This window comes from Neopsephotus bourkii, unplaced genomic scaffold (genome assembly GCF_033783945.1).
Source record: "Neopsephotus bourkii isolate Nb327-2 ecotype Australia unplaced genomic scaffold, CSIRO-AGI_Nbou_v1 NB_1615, whole genome shotgun sequence".
NCBI lineage: Eukaryota > Metazoa > Chordata > Aves > Psittaciformes > Psittacidae > Neopsephotus > Neopsephotus bourkii.
This window is the reverse complement of record NW_026902090.1, coordinates 2,024,662-2,039,372: the sequence shown is the minus strand read 5'-3', so window position 1 is coordinate 2,039,372 and position 14,711 is coordinate 2,024,662. Positions and strand designations below refer to the sequence as shown.

Below are 14,711 nucleotides of genomic sequence, written 5' to 3'. Positions count from 1 at the left end.
TTTGCACTAAGTGATCACATTTATTTGAGTACTTTGTGTGTGTGTGTGTGTGTTCTAAAATGGGTTACAGAATAAATACCTGTGCCTTATAGCAGGAAGTCCACTTTCTTTTTATACAAAGTGCTTGTTACAGGAAGTTGCATCAGCGATAGGCAGGAGGGGGGGCGCGGGGCCACGCGGCCCCTCCTGGAGACGAGAACACGGTCTTTGTGTATTGATTTATTCGTGATTTCTTTCGTTTTAAAGTTTCTTTTCCCTTTTTTTTTTTTTTGTGGTTTTTTTTTTTTGTAATTTTTGTGCATTAATTTCCTGCCATCGTGTATTTACAAACCTCTGAAAGAAGGAAAACAACCAAAAAATGCCAACAGGTGTGAGAGGTGGCCTCGGAACGCAAAAAAAAATCAGCCTCTTCAAATAAAAAAAACCTCAAGGTAACAAACCCAAAATCTACATTTCATACGGAATCCATGATGGGTGGCTTTCTTTTTCAAAAGGGAAGGAGAAGGGTGGGAAAAAGAGGGAAAACGGAACCAAAGCGGAATAAAAATGAACTCGGAGCAATGGGAAGAGGGAAGGTGCCATTGTCCCTTCTGGAGTTTTCCAAAGGCAGAGAGGAGCAAGGAAGAGCACAGGCCCAGACGCTCGACTGAAATCCCCATCAATTTCTTCTCAGTAATTTCTCCCTCGCCTTTTCCCAGCGAGGGGCGGGAAGGACTTTCCAAAATTAAATTAAAAACAAAAAAAAGAGGAATTAGAAGGAAAAAAAAAATTATTATTTCATTTTAAAGGGATTAAAAAAAAAAAAGGAGGGGTGGGGGATGAGGGAACAACCCTCCCCAAAATCCTGGAGGGGCGGGAGGTGGGGAAAACCTCGGGTTTGATTTAAAAGGGGGTGATGGTGGGGAAGAAAAGCCAAACCAAACCAGACTTCTCCCTCCGAGCGCGCCAGGGAGCGGGCCGGGTGTGATGGTTAACTGGTGACGTAGTGTTTCGCCGACGGCTGGCCGTACACCCTATAGAAATCCTGCCGGCCGTGCTGCTGGGATGCGTCAATCCATTCCCTCACGGCAAGTCCCGGGAGCGACTGTGGGACGGCAGGGGCAGGCGGCAGCGGGTGGGAATACTCCTGCGATGAGACCGTCCAGGGGAAGTGCCCCGACCTCGGGTAGGGCTGGTGCCCGCTGTGGTTGGACACGGAGGAACAGTAACAGTTATCCACGGAGCACACGAGGATTTTGCGCCCGCCGTACTGGGAGAGCACGGACTGCTGAGATGATGTGGTGTTGGGGTAGTGAGATGGGTTGAAGACGGAGCCCGAGTGCACCGGCTGCGGGCCGCTGGGAAGTCCAACTATGTGCTGCGTGGAGCTACAAGGCACCATGGCTTGTGCAGACTGCCCCTCGCCAGCCGAAGCGCCCTGGCTCATGTACTGGCTCGCCACAGTCCCGGACGATGGCTCGAGGAAGCTGCCCTCGGGAAAGGCGGTGGAGTGCTTGCGCTTCTCCGCGCCGGAGTTGCTGACGGTGCAGGGGTACATGGGGATGCTCTGCAGGAAGGGGACGGGGGTGCTCAGAGGACCTGCAGAGGAGAATGGGAAAGGGGGATTGCATCAAGCACAGCTCCAGGGTACTGGTCCCAATCTGCAGCAAAGCCCCAGGACCCACGTTCCAGCCTCACACGAGCAGAGTTCCCCATCCCACCTCACCAGCAGCACACTGGGCAAACAGCCATACACAGGTGAACCTGCAGGTTCTATTCTGGACCTGGCCAGCAGGCCCAGAGCAGCCTCAAGTGCTGCTCTGCAATCACTGCATAGGCTGAGCCCGTGCACAGCTCGTGATCATGGTCTGTAACAGGATCAGGGTGGGTCTGCCCCCAGGCATGGGCTGGGGGCTGTGGTACCACGCTGGCCCCTGGCTGTCCCTGCCCAGGCACCGACCCCCAGCTTTCCACTGACTTTTCCTGCTGATGGGCAGCCCTCTGCTCTGTCACCCCCAAACACAGCTGCTTCACAGGCCAAGGGGAACGTCCTGGGGAGAGCCAGGAGCTGGCTTCACGGCATCTTCATGTCCATGCTGACCACAGAGGGGTTCCCACGGGTCCTTGCATCCCAACAACTCTCCCCACCCTCTTGTATTGGGATCCACAGGACACCCAGCTATGGATACAGGAGGTAGTGAGGTCCCATGCTTCCCCCTCGCACCCCTCAGGCTTCACCCACCTTCCAGCAACTTCCTGAGCTGCTTTTCCTTCTTGGCGATCTCGTTTAGGAAGAGCTTGGAGTTGAGGTGGCCGATTTTAGGTGGGGGCAGGCTGCCACCTGTACAGTTCTGGGTCCTGTTGGGGACCATGGGCACAGAGGAGAGATGTGAGGGACAAGGTACTCTCAGGGGAGGGTCAGAGGGATTCTTCCTCACACCCCTCTGGGGCCAAACCCCTTCCCTAGGGCAGCAGTGTGGAAGGCAGCAGGGAGCTGCCTCTCTCTTGATGGGCAGGACTTTTCCTGTGCAGCTTTGCTGTGAAGGCCCCATGCCAGGACTCACCTCCTGCAGCCCTTGTGTCCCCCATCATGGCCACCCCAGCTCCCATTGGCCCTACTAGTGCCGCCTCTGCCCCAGCAGAGCCAACTGAGCCCTGTGACCCAACCCAGCTGCTCCCACTCTGGACAGAATGCTGGATGGGATGCTGAGTCCCAGCTTTGCTCTTCCACAAGCACAACACTGTGTTTCCCCTGGTACAAGGGGAAGAGTGGATTCCATGGCTGCAGAAGGGGATCTTTTCATCCTCCCAGAGAAAAAAGGAATAGTGAGGCACGAAACATGCCTCTCCCAGGCCCTGTAGCATCCCTGGCCCTGGTTCTCCTCTGGACATTGTGCTGCTGCCACCGTGCAAACACAGACATGCCCCTTCCCCAGAACACTTACCTGTCCATTAAGATTTTCACAGACTTGGTGTTCTAGGAAGGGAAGGAGAAGATCTGGTCAGTTAGGCCTGTCCCTGCTGTAGCAGTCACCTCCCCTTTCAGTAGCACCTTCTGTGGCCCCTCAGGAGGGGACAGGCTGCCCAGGGGTGCTAAGCCCCCTCTCCCCAGCACAGGCTGTCCCAGCTCCATCTCCAGCTACGGCATCTCCTCATTCAAGGCTGGTGCCGAGCCTGCCCCACTCCTCCTTGCCTTCTCCCACTGCTCAGCCACCTGAAGGCATCAGCTAGCTCTGTCCGTGTCCCCAGTCCCCTCCCCACTATGCCCCACACCTCCCCGATGCTCCCTGCACAACCACTCCTCCCCACGGCCCCCATCCCATCACCGGCTTGTCTTACCTTCATGAAGTTGATGTCCTCAGTTTTGTCGAACATCACCTGCACAGAGCTGAGGAGCTTCTTGGCCTCCTGCATGCGCTCATTGAGATGGAGGACCTGGGCTGCGTTCTCGTTGCAGAACTTGGCCTGGGCCTTGTCCAGGATCTCCATGGTCTTCCGCAAGTCCTCATCCAGGATCTGGTGCATCTTCTCGTACTGTAGGCGCACCTCATCCTTCAGCTGGCTCACCTTCTCCTGGGGCAGAGGAGCAGGCTCAGGCCCACTGCGCCCTCCAACCATGGTGTCCCAGAACACCGGGGTCCATTCCCCAGCAGGGATGAGTGCGGCCTGAGAGCTGCACCATAGCTCTGCCCCCCTGCAGTACCCACACAGACCTAACCCTGCCATCAGCAGCCACATGTGCCAAGACCCAACAGGGACACTGTAGACAATCCCTTGGACCTACCTCTAGGGTCTAGGTGGGGATCACCTCCAGAGAGCTAACACCAAGCAACAACCTGCCACAGCACCTTGGAAAGTCCCATCCATGCCCATCTTCATCCTCATTCCCATTTCCATCCGCATTTCCACCCCAGCCTGGGGACAGCATGCTCCAGAGCCCTTCCCCCCCATGCTCTGGGTTAGCTTGAAGGACCACAAGCTAATCTTGTTTTCCCCATATCCCAGCAAAACACCCACTTGCATCTCTTCCACCTCCTGGGTATTTCAGTGATTTATTCAGGGATTTCCCACTTCCAGACCCTCCCCTTCTGCCTGGAATGAAGCCAGGAAGTCTGTGTTGAGCTGAGGTGGGACATCTGATATGTAAGGCCATCTTTGTTCCTTGCCTCTCAATCCACACCAGGACCCACAAGACTGTAGGGCAGCCCCAAACATGTTTTTTCACCCAAAAGGATGACTTGCACGACAGCAGGTCTGTCCAGCCACCCACCCCTTGCATGTCCACCCTCCTCCCTGCCAACCAGGCCCCTCTGCCCCTGCAGCCTGTCCCTATTGCCTCATAGGGTGACAGTCCCTTGGGCTGGTCACAGCAGGGTGAAGCACCAGTTACCTCGACCAGCCGCTTGTCCGATTCCAGCTTATACAGCTGCTCTTCGATGTCTTGCTCCCGCTCCTCCAGGCGGTCCTGCTGCTTCATCAGCATCTTCTGCAGAGACGGGAGAGAGGAGCAGTTGTTAGAGAGCAGTGGCCACACACACCGGGAAGCTATGGTGCTGCCTGCCCTGGCTCTGCCCGTGTTGTTCAGGAGGGACAGTGCTTCTTCACAGTGGGGTGCCACTGCTGAGCTGAAAGCCCAAGCATGCCTTGTGGAGGTGGAAGTCTTGCCCTATCAATGGCTGCACAGAGGGCCTGTGTATGCTGGACTGCCTTAACAGCTGAGGACCTTGACTTGGATCCCCTGGATGGGGGCAGCCCCTTGGGTAACAGTTTGCAACCTGGTCACTTGGGTTTGGTTCAGGGGGGACACAGGGAGAGCTCATCTGCCGCTATGGCAGCACTGTTTTGAGGCCCATCACCCATCGCCAGCAGCCTCCTGCAAGGCATGGCCACCCCCCTCACACCCCTGTATGTTGTGCCAAATCCTTTCTGCGTTCCCTGCCTCTGTGACAAGCCCCAGAGCCAGCATCAGCATAATCGGGAGGGACAGAGAGAGGAGAAACAGGGCCTCCCCCCACCAGGCTGCCAGCCCCTGGCCCCCACTCCTTGGGGCTGGGCCTGGGCCATCAGCCTCATAAGTGGGACAAAACCTTAGTCCCCAGCTATCAGCATGAGCGCTTTGCTCCTGCACGCCTCCCCATGCACTACGCGTGGGAGAAGGGATCCATCCCTGCCAGCAGGAGCCAAACATCCCTCAAAATCAACTCCAGATTCTCTCCCTCTGTGGTTATCCCAGGGAAAGTCCATGGCACCAGCGCGGTGAGAAGGGCCTTGCCCAGCACGGAGACACGGCGTTAGAGACTCAACGACAGGGGTGTGATGGGAAGAAAGCGGCAGCAAGGATGAATTTCGAGGGGATTATTGCTATTATAAACTGTCGCTCGGGGATTTATAATCAAGTAATTAATTCCTGGACGAGGCGGGAGGGGGAGGGCGGCAGAGGCGCTGCCGGGATTAATTGCATTGCAGGGAAAGGCTGTCACCTCCGACTCAATTCGGGAGCAGGAATGCGAAGCCTCCTCCTCCCTATTGTTTTCCTTAAGGTCTCGGGCACCTCCAGCCTCACTGCTATGGGGCTCCTACCATTGATAATAATGAGGAGCTAAAAACACCCTGGTTTCCCACTCGCAGTCACTCTCCACATGTGTGTGCACCCACTTGTGCACATGGACACACGGACAGCATATTCGCTGAAGCAGGGTCCAAGGGGCAGCAACAGAGCCCCAGGCATGAGGGGACATTTGGTGGCACATGCATACAGAAAGCCAAGGGCCTGCAAGCACCCAAGAGCATTGCTGCTGCTATGTTTAAGACCAGCTGAATAGGTGGGAGTGTCTACATGGGGAAAGGTTTGATGCACATAGTAAAAATCTCCCTTTTTCATCATTAAAGAGCCATTCTACAGTGGGCAGCAACCTGCTCCAGCAGCGGTGCAGGCAGGTGCATGTCAACACAACCTGCCCCCAGCACTACTGGTTGAAAACAGGGCTTGCAACATCCCCCTGGCGCGCAGCACAGCACACCCGGCTCTGGATCTTGCTCCGGCATCCACAGGCTGGAATTTCCCCACCAAAATCCCAGTCAAGTGATGGGAAAGCCGCCTGCTCCAGGAAAGGAGATGCCTTCCCACATCCCTGGGTGCAGGAGGCTGATGGAGCAGCTCTTGCAGCGCAGGCCGAGTTTCTTGCTCCCCACGATGGAGAGCCAAAACACATGGCAAACCTCGCACTGAGCCCTTCCCTGCACCTCCCTCCCTGCCGGCAGAGACTCACTGTCTCCATCACGAGCAGCCAGGCTCACCCCACACCAGTCCACCAGGAGGAGGGCTGAATGTGGGGTGGCCCTGGGGAGCAGCCAGGTCCCCAGCCCGCATCCCCCAGATGCCAGCTGGGGCAGGGCTGGGTAAGAATGTGGGACAGGATCCAAGCATGCTGCCTCACTGGGCACAGAGGCCAACCCCCATCCCACTCCAGCATCAGGTGTCCGACAGGGAGCCGCCTTGAGGCAGCCCCTGCTCTTCGCCCTGATGCTGCCGGGATGGTCTCATGGGGGAAAGCAGGGCTTCCCATCAGTGGCAGATGCCAAGCGGGCAGAGGCCACCCTGCCAGCCCGTCCAGTGCGAGGGACAGACCAAACAGCCTGAGACACGCACGTATCATCGTCCCCTTCCCACCGCCCTGCAGCTGCCGTGGCAGAGCTGCCAACCTTTGTGTTTTGTAACAAACCTCAGGGCGCTCAGCTCCTGGAATCGTACAATTACGTGAAATCACAAAAATGTGCATAAATGTATCTATAAGCAACTTTCTATACATATAAGTTAATTTAACAGCCCCTCACAGCTGGAAAAAGTGATTGAAATCTAACCTAAAGCCATAGAAATCGTACAGAATAGACAACATGGAGTGTTTTCTTTAAATCTCACATTTGAGCTACTCTCTTGATTTTAGGGAGATTTAAACCCATCCCATGCATGCCTAGGATTGCAGTGGGATGGGAGGGCTTTTGACCCACAGCGACCAAAACCTTAACAAGATACACGGGTCTGAACTACCCCTTCTGGCACGGAAGGGTGAAATCTCATTGTCTCCGCAGCACGGGCTAAATTCCTTAGGTATTTTGAAAAGGAAAATATATCCCTTGCCCTTCCATCCCCTCCCAAATCTGGTATTTCTGAAGTCATGAACTCCTCCTCCAGGATCAGAATTTCTCAGGGTAATTTCTCATATTTCATGCATGACCTTGATGCTGAGAGAAACGCAGTTCCCTCCATACAGGCGCCCTTCCTGGGCTCTGAGCGACTCTGTGATCCCAGCTTGTCTTGACTGAGACACGCTGCCAGTTTGCAGAGCGGCTGCTAAAACCGCTCTGTATTCCAACAGCAGCTGAGAGGGAACTCATCTAATTCATCGGTAAGTTAACCTGCAGCCAGGGTAAGAGGCTGGCCCAGCCCCAGGGAGAGGGGCTAGTTGCTGGACATCAGTCTGGAGTTGCAAGTTATTCCCCCTTCTCATGGAAAAACATAAGGAGGACAGGGCAAGGCTAAGCCCTAAGTGGGGCTCTCTGCAAACACACCATGGGCATCAACCCTGTGCAGAAGCAGGACCACTGAAGGTGGAAGGAGAAACAAGCAGAGGTTATCCTTTGCTTGCAGATGAGGAGCCCACTGCCAGCAAACAGGATGAGTCCTGGGAAGCACTCATGGCAAGTCAGGAGGGTTTGGGGTGCTGAGGCCACGTGCTGGCAGGGAAACGTTACTCGGAGGATCATTTCTATGGCAAGTAAAGCAAGCACTGCAAGGTCTCCTTCCATCCCCCAGGCAGGGGATGAGGATGCCTGCAGGGGGACAGGGATGCCCCAACAGAGCAGAATTTCTGCAAGACTGAATGCTTGCAGCCAGGAAGTTGTAACAGCTGAAGACAGTACAGGGCATCCAGGCTCCTCATCCCGCAGCCATCACTTCCCTGCAGCACCACAAGTGTCGGCTGTGTTGCACACACCGGTCCAGCTCAGCTGCCCCACAACCCCCACTGCAAAGGGGGGCATTGGGGTGTGGGAAGGAGCTCACACCCTCCTGAGACCTCCCCCAGGCAGGGAGAAATCTGCAGGCAAGATGGCTCCATGGCTTTTTTTAGGCTGGTCTCACCACCGTCCTCTTCCAAAGGACAGGGCTAAGCCTATGGTCGCTGCTGAGCCCGATAACAGCACATTACACCCTGCCCTGCCTGGAGCAAATCACTCCTCTCATCCCCCCTTTGAAGCCCCCAGCATGGCCCTGGGGCTGGCCCTGGAGCAAAACCCCATGATGTGCCCTAAGGTTTTGCCTGCTCCAAGAATGGTCCCTGTGTGCCTCCCTGGGGAAAGCTGGCAGCAAAGAGCCTGTGGCACCCCTTCCCCAAGGGCTCGGGTGCTGGCCAGACCCTGCCTGACTCATCGGTTTCAGGAAGGAGCCTGGCAGCTGCATCAGAGCCAGCGAGGTGCCCCTCGACCTGCTGAGCAGCTCTGGTTTTAAATGAGAGCTGGAGCAGTGAAAAGCCTTTCTGTGTTCACGGGGTAAACGAAGCCCATACATCTCCTGTGATGTCTAATAAGCACTGTGCTTCCTACAGGCATGTACCCCCAGCAAAAGTAACCATGTACCACACATCAACCTGTGGGACACTTGCAAGATGCTAATTCCCAATAAACTAGGCTGAAACCAGCCACAGGTTTGGAGGGTACTAAAGAAGGCAGGTGGACAAATGACAAGAGCACACAGCCCTTGTTCCTGTAGGAAACAGGGGGGAGCAGAAAGGCAGATCGCCCCATAGAGTGCCTTTAACCACAGCTGGCCTAGGGCAGGCACGCTGGCTTCTCTGCCTCCCTCCTTCGTTCTCCTCTTGCCCGGGCCTTCCCCTCGTCGCCAAATCCCAGCCACTGAGTGAATAAGGACATTGTTTGCAGGCACCGGAAAGCCAGAACGGAGGGAGCAGCTCAGAGCACAAGGGGGAGGAAGGGTGAGGAGGAGGAGGAAGGTGGAATGGGAGCGAGGAAGCCACAAAGGGCAGATGCCTGTTGCGGGAATGGCTCCAGACACCTGCAGCTCAGCCCAGGGACTGGGATCAAGGGCCTCCATTGAGACCCGTGTCCCAGCACGTTGCTGGAGACGGGCCCGAAGTCACAGCGACTGAATGTTAATGCAGCGAAAGCCCTGGACCGAGGAGGCGAGCGCAACCTTTCGCCGCCCCACACCTCACAGGCTTCCTGCTCCTGGCCCTGGTTTCTGATAAAAACCCACACAATGAGCTACTCTCACACCTCCTGAAAGCCTCCCCCAGCAGATAACAGACCAGCACCTTGGCAGCACACGGCTCTGGGGCATGGAACACCAGAGCCCCCAAAACCAGAACCCCAAACCATGAGATCCAGCACTACCACAGCCTGAGAGAACCAGTCCCCACAGCAAAACCGCCTGGAGCATCCCTTCTGCTGCCCCACAGTGTCCTGCTGACCAGACGCAGGCAGAATCACCTCTCGAGCTCCCCACAGCCCCCACAGGAGGCTGATCCGCTTACAGGGACAGGAAGGAAATGTTTTCTGGTTGGGGTTTCATCTTGCACACATTTACAGTAAGCACCAGGCAGCAGGGGAGGTCCCTGGCCGGAGCAGGAGGCCTTGCCTCCACCAGACAGCACGGAGCACACACACACTGCTCCAGGGTTTGGCTTTTCTCACGGTGCTCCCTGTACAGATTGGGCTGGTTTATCCCCAGCAGGGAAAGGAAGAGGGGAGGGGAACAGCCTCCAAGATATTAATAGCTGCCCTTGCTAGGAAGGTATGGGAGCAGCAACCATGCACCATATGAGCATCAGGCACCCTTGCTAGCATTGTGGGGACCCCCTGAGCACCAGGAGAGCTGGTGCTTCATAGAAAGGGCTGGAGGCCAAATATTCAGTGCTGGCTTGGGGGAACAGGATGCAGGGTGCCTCTCACAAGAGCAGCTCTCTGCCCTATTCTCATGTAGGGCTGGGTGGAGATGCCTCCTCCTGCCTGTCCCTATCTCCCTGCAAGATGCTGCCTGGTCTCTGGGCCTTCCCCAGCATGCAGGGAGGAAAAACCATCAGGCTAAGCCCCATGCTCCATCTCCACTGGCTACCTGAGAGGCAAAGTCACATGTCCCACCTCTGACATGCTGGTGACAGGGCACAGGACACCTCTACAGCAGATGGATGCTACCCCTGAACCACAACTGATGGCTGCTCAGCAGTATTCAGGTTGGCCCTTGTCCCTTTGGCACCATAGGACAGTGGCCATGGCAGACCACGCTCCTCTGCCTGGCCTTGTACTATCAGACCCTGGACCACTGTGGGGCTGTGCTGGTGCCCACAGCCCAGGACAGCTCTGCACCTTGTTTATACCCAGCAAAAAGGAAGAACTCATTAGCAAAAGGAAAATACAAGGCATTGTGTTGTGTGGGGCCAGCAGCAGGATTTCTGGAGGCCAGGAAACGGGGACCTATTCTCTGTCGGAAAGCGACCTTCAGCAGGACCTTGAGGATGTTAATTTGCCTCCCCAGCCCTCTGTGCCCACCCTGCTCCCCACTGCTGGGGGGATTACTTGTGGCTGTGCCTCTTGCACAAGTGAGGGAAGGAGGCTGGGGCTCTACCCATGGTTTTCAGACCTCAAGTACAAGCCACGGCCCAGCTGCCACTGCTTTCCATATCCTCCGAGTAGGGGTGAAGATCTACTCTGAGGGGAAAGGGGGGATAAAGGAGATTCAGAAGCAAGGAGATGAGGCCAGCAGCTACAGAAGCAACCTCACTGTGCCAGCAACCCTTCAAGTCCTGAAGGCAGGAGTCCTCCTGATGCCTGGTGCCCAGTACGGGTGATGGGCCACTGAAACAGAGGGACCCCAAACACCAAAGCCACTTTTGCAGCATGTTGGAGGCTGTGCTGATTATGGGCCAGTGTCAGACAAGCTGCCCCCATGCAAAGTACAGCAAGAGGTGGTGAAAGCAGAGTGAACCACATCTGCTAGACCTGGGGCTCAAGACTCACTCATGGGGAGGAGGGGAAGGAAGGGGCTGGAAACACACCTGGAAGATGAATATGGGGCTGGAGGAGCTGGTCTGCATGCCGAGTGTGCAGACAGGAGAGTCTCAACTGATGCCGCAGGATGCACAGGACAAATATGAGCCTCGGTAATGCCCATGCCTTTGGCTGGCACAGCTGCCTCCTGCCCTGGATCTGCCAGGAGACACCTGGACAGGGGAAGCATGCTCCTGCACTGTGTCTCAGCAGCACTGGGACAGCAGATGCTTTTGGGTGGTGTAGGAGCAAGACAGAGACCAGCTCTGAGAGCGGCTGGGGCTGCAGGCACGACCAGGCCCTCAAGGGAGCTCAAGGAATCTCTTTGCTCTCTGCTGGGAAGGGTGGGAGAGGAGATCCCACCCAGGCCTGGGTGCAAACATGGCCAGCAGTACTCCCTGGCTAGCTTGCGAGAGGGAGGACTGTCCAGGCTGCCTCTGCCTGGGAGCACAGAGAGCCAGGAGCAGCCACAAGGCTCAGATCCATGTTTATGAAGGACAAGGTCTGCACCTTCTCCGCCATCAGGAATGTGATGGAGGAGCTCTTTTCCCCACCTCTTTCGGTCTTAGGAGGGAAATACCCTGGTCTGGGGCTGCTTATAGATCAGTGCTTGGTTTCACCCTGCTGCCGAGCCATCTCTGGCACGGGGCTCTGGCTGCAGACCCCAGCACAAGCTCACCCTGCCCAGCACGACCCAGCACCAAATGCCCTTTGAGCAACTGGCTCCGGAGCACCGGGGCACTCCGGGAAAGCGCAGGGGTTTGCGACATCCCACAGAGTTTCAGATACCCAGATGCAAGCGTCTTGAGCAACCATTTCCAGCCACTTGGGACCTCAGAATGACACCAGCACCTGGAGCACATCTGGCCCCAATGACCAACACTGCCTTGTGCTTCCTCCCTGCCATGCCAGAAGATGAAATCTGGGTCCTGAAACTGCACTGACTGGGATTCACCCTACTTGACATTTGTGGGGGCCTAAGAGGTTACATAAGAAGTCCTGCCCTTTCCATCTTCAGTGCACTCTGAAGCAAGGAGACTGTGTGGTTTCTTGAAGGTTTCAGTCAATTTACATGGATGCTGCAAGGGCCCTAACCTCCTTTCCTCCCTCTTCTGTCTAGTTTCATGCATCTTCCCCTTCCTGACCACCAGTTCAGCAGAGAAATGAAGCCAGTAAAAAGATCAGACTCTTTTCAGCTGGATCATCCCCCTGAACTGGCTCTCAAAGTGTTCCACCAGCCCCAGTGGTGGCAGTCTGGGCAGCAATGGGAGGTTGTTCATTGCTGACTCAGTTGTATCACAGACTCCGGCTCCTCACACAAGCCCTGTTGCTCTGACATATCACCTGTGAGTCGCTCCTTCCATAAACCCCACAAAGAAATGAACATGCTTTGGCAGCACCCCCAATCCTGCCTCGATCTGCTGCTGTCCCAGCCTCATCTACCTCTGTTGAATCCCCAGATCTTCCCAACATGCTGCAATCTCAGTTGTCCCCACACTGTGGCTGGCAGGATGCTCTGCCTTCAAAAGCAGCCATCCTGCAAAGACCCACTCCCACCGCCTGGCAGCAAACCTACCCCCATCTGCAGCCCCTGCAAAATTGAGAAACCCTCACTCCCTCTTCCAAATAAACATCTTGGATTCAAGATCCAGCTGGCCTGTGTGATCTCAGAGCCTTCTCCCTGCAGGGGTGAAACACAGCCAGCCTCTTCCACCCTTCCTCCCACTGCAGGCTGAGCTGACTCTCCCCTGCCCAAAGACCTCTACTCCACACCCTGCACGGCTCAGCCCTGCCATGGGAAGACCTGAGTTCAGAACAGCCCCTTCAGCTTCCTACCCCCATAATTTTGGAGGGAGCCTCGATTGAGGATGTGAATGCCCAAGCAGGTTTGGGGTGAATTTCACACCACCAAGGAACAGAGCAGCCACAGCAATACCCACATACACCAGTAAGTGCAAAGGCAACGACCTGCAGCCACATACCCCATCACTACCTCATTTGGTGACCCAAAGAAAAAGGGTCTGGGTGGGCAGGCGGCACAGAGCCCCTCTCCAGACTCAGGCAGCGCTAGGAAGAAAACCCTGCTTTGATTTAAAGGCCATGATTTTGTTTCCCCCCTGCCCTTCCAACAGATCTAGTTAAACTTCCAACCGCTCAAGGCTATTTTAATTTGTACTGGTAAGCTAAATCAACACAAACAAGGGCAGACCAGGTTTATATGCACCTCTATTATTGGCTTGCACCAACTAGAGCGCAGCTACATTTCTCCAGGCAGCTTTTTCTTTTCTTTCTAATAAAGATAAGGGGGGACTTTTTTTGTGCACCTCCAACTGACAAATGGAGCCTGAAAGTGAGTTGGGAGTCAGAGCCTTGCAGAAAGTCAAGGTGACTTATGCGTCAATAGGCTGGATTCAAAGAGCTTTGCAAAAATGCAGATCAACTAACAAGATTTATACAACCCGTCCAGGGGCTTAGAGGCTGCTCAATTCTCAGAGGTGCCAAGGAAAGTGCCTGACTCGCAGAGGGATGGATGGGGCTCACAGAGGTGGCTATCTCAACCTTTCGGTTGCTTCAAGGAAAAGGGGACTCCATTTCTCTTGGAAACGAGGTTTTGACGGGCTGAGATGTTTACTCTGAGCCTTGGCTCCTCCATCACTTACTTTAAAGGGAAAGAAACCAAGTCCTGCTGCTGCAGACAACTGTTACAAACATCTACCAAAAGCCTCAGCAGAATCTGCTGCTCCAGCTCGCCAGCACCAGACACCACCCAGGGGAGTATGAGACTCAACCGGATTCAGCACACAAGCTGGAAGAAAATAAAGAAAAAGGAGGAAGAAGGGGAAAAAACCCAAAAAGAGAACTTTGCACTTGTACAGCTCCCCAGTGCCCGGCGCTTTGCAGGCTGGAAGCAGCCCATCAGCACCTGAGGGCAGCCAGGGTGACACACAGTGAGCCCATCCACCCCTCTGCACCCAAGAGGGGACCAACCACGGCCACAACCTGCCGAACGCCGAGGACACCGCAGCCACCTCCCCGCTGGGTTTTCTCTCTCCCCCCAGCTTTCTTTGCGAGGCGGCTGTTGAGAATGTGAAAGCCCGGATTATAATCTTTATGAATCCCATAGTTAGATTGCGCTGAACAGCAGCCCAGCAATACCAGATGTTCAAACAAAGCTGCCAACCAACAGCTGTCTGCAGCTTGCAGCGTGTTTTTACTTTAAAATGCAAAATGATACCAATCTATATTAAAAGAGAGACGTTCAGAGCCTTGTGATAGCAGCTGAAGCCGCGGATATTGCTCTTTCATGCAGGGTGTGGCGGCAGAAGGAAATATCTCAGAAACTACTACTTAAGCCGCCCTCCCACCCCCCCCCCCCAAATCCTGGCCCCTTTCCTAATGGGAAAGAGACTCACGTTACTGCCTGAGCGCTGTGAATGTACCAGTGCGTGTCCAAACAAGCCAGCAAAACAGAAAAATGCAGCATGAACAAACAGTGTCTAACGAAGGATACCAGAACGAATCCGGGTGCTGCAGAGCTCACACCTGGCTCTCAGTGGTGTGGGGAGGACAAAGCTACACACAGGGGGACAGAAGGAGCCAGCTCCAGGGAGGGGGGCACAGCCCTTTCTGCAGCAGTGACCCAAACGGGAGAGCAAGGGTCCCTTCTGGCA

At 55.3% G+C, this 14,711-nt stretch overlaps 1 protein-coding gene across 1 annotated transcript in view; it reads right to left on the bottom strand.

Annotated features, from left to right (window-relative positions):
* Nucleotides 1-14,711, bottom strand: part of TRIM8 (tripartite motif containing 8) — a 29,294-nt gene continuing 14,583 nt past the window's right edge. Inside the window, exons 4-8 of the mRNA XM_061372568.1 lie at nt 4,370-4,465; nt 3,319-3,552; nt 2,925-2,956; nt 2,222-2,337; nt 1-1,578 (exon numbers count right to left, since the gene is read on the bottom strand). Of these exons, the coding sequence (XP_061228552.1) occupies nt 971-1,578; nt 2,222-2,337; nt 2,925-2,956; nt 3,319-3,552; nt 4,370-4,465 (1,086 nt within the window). The 3' untranslated portion in view covers nt 1-970. The remainder of the gene's footprint in view (nt 1,579-2,221; nt 2,338-2,924; nt 2,957-3,318; nt 3,553-4,369; nt 4,466-14,711) is intronic.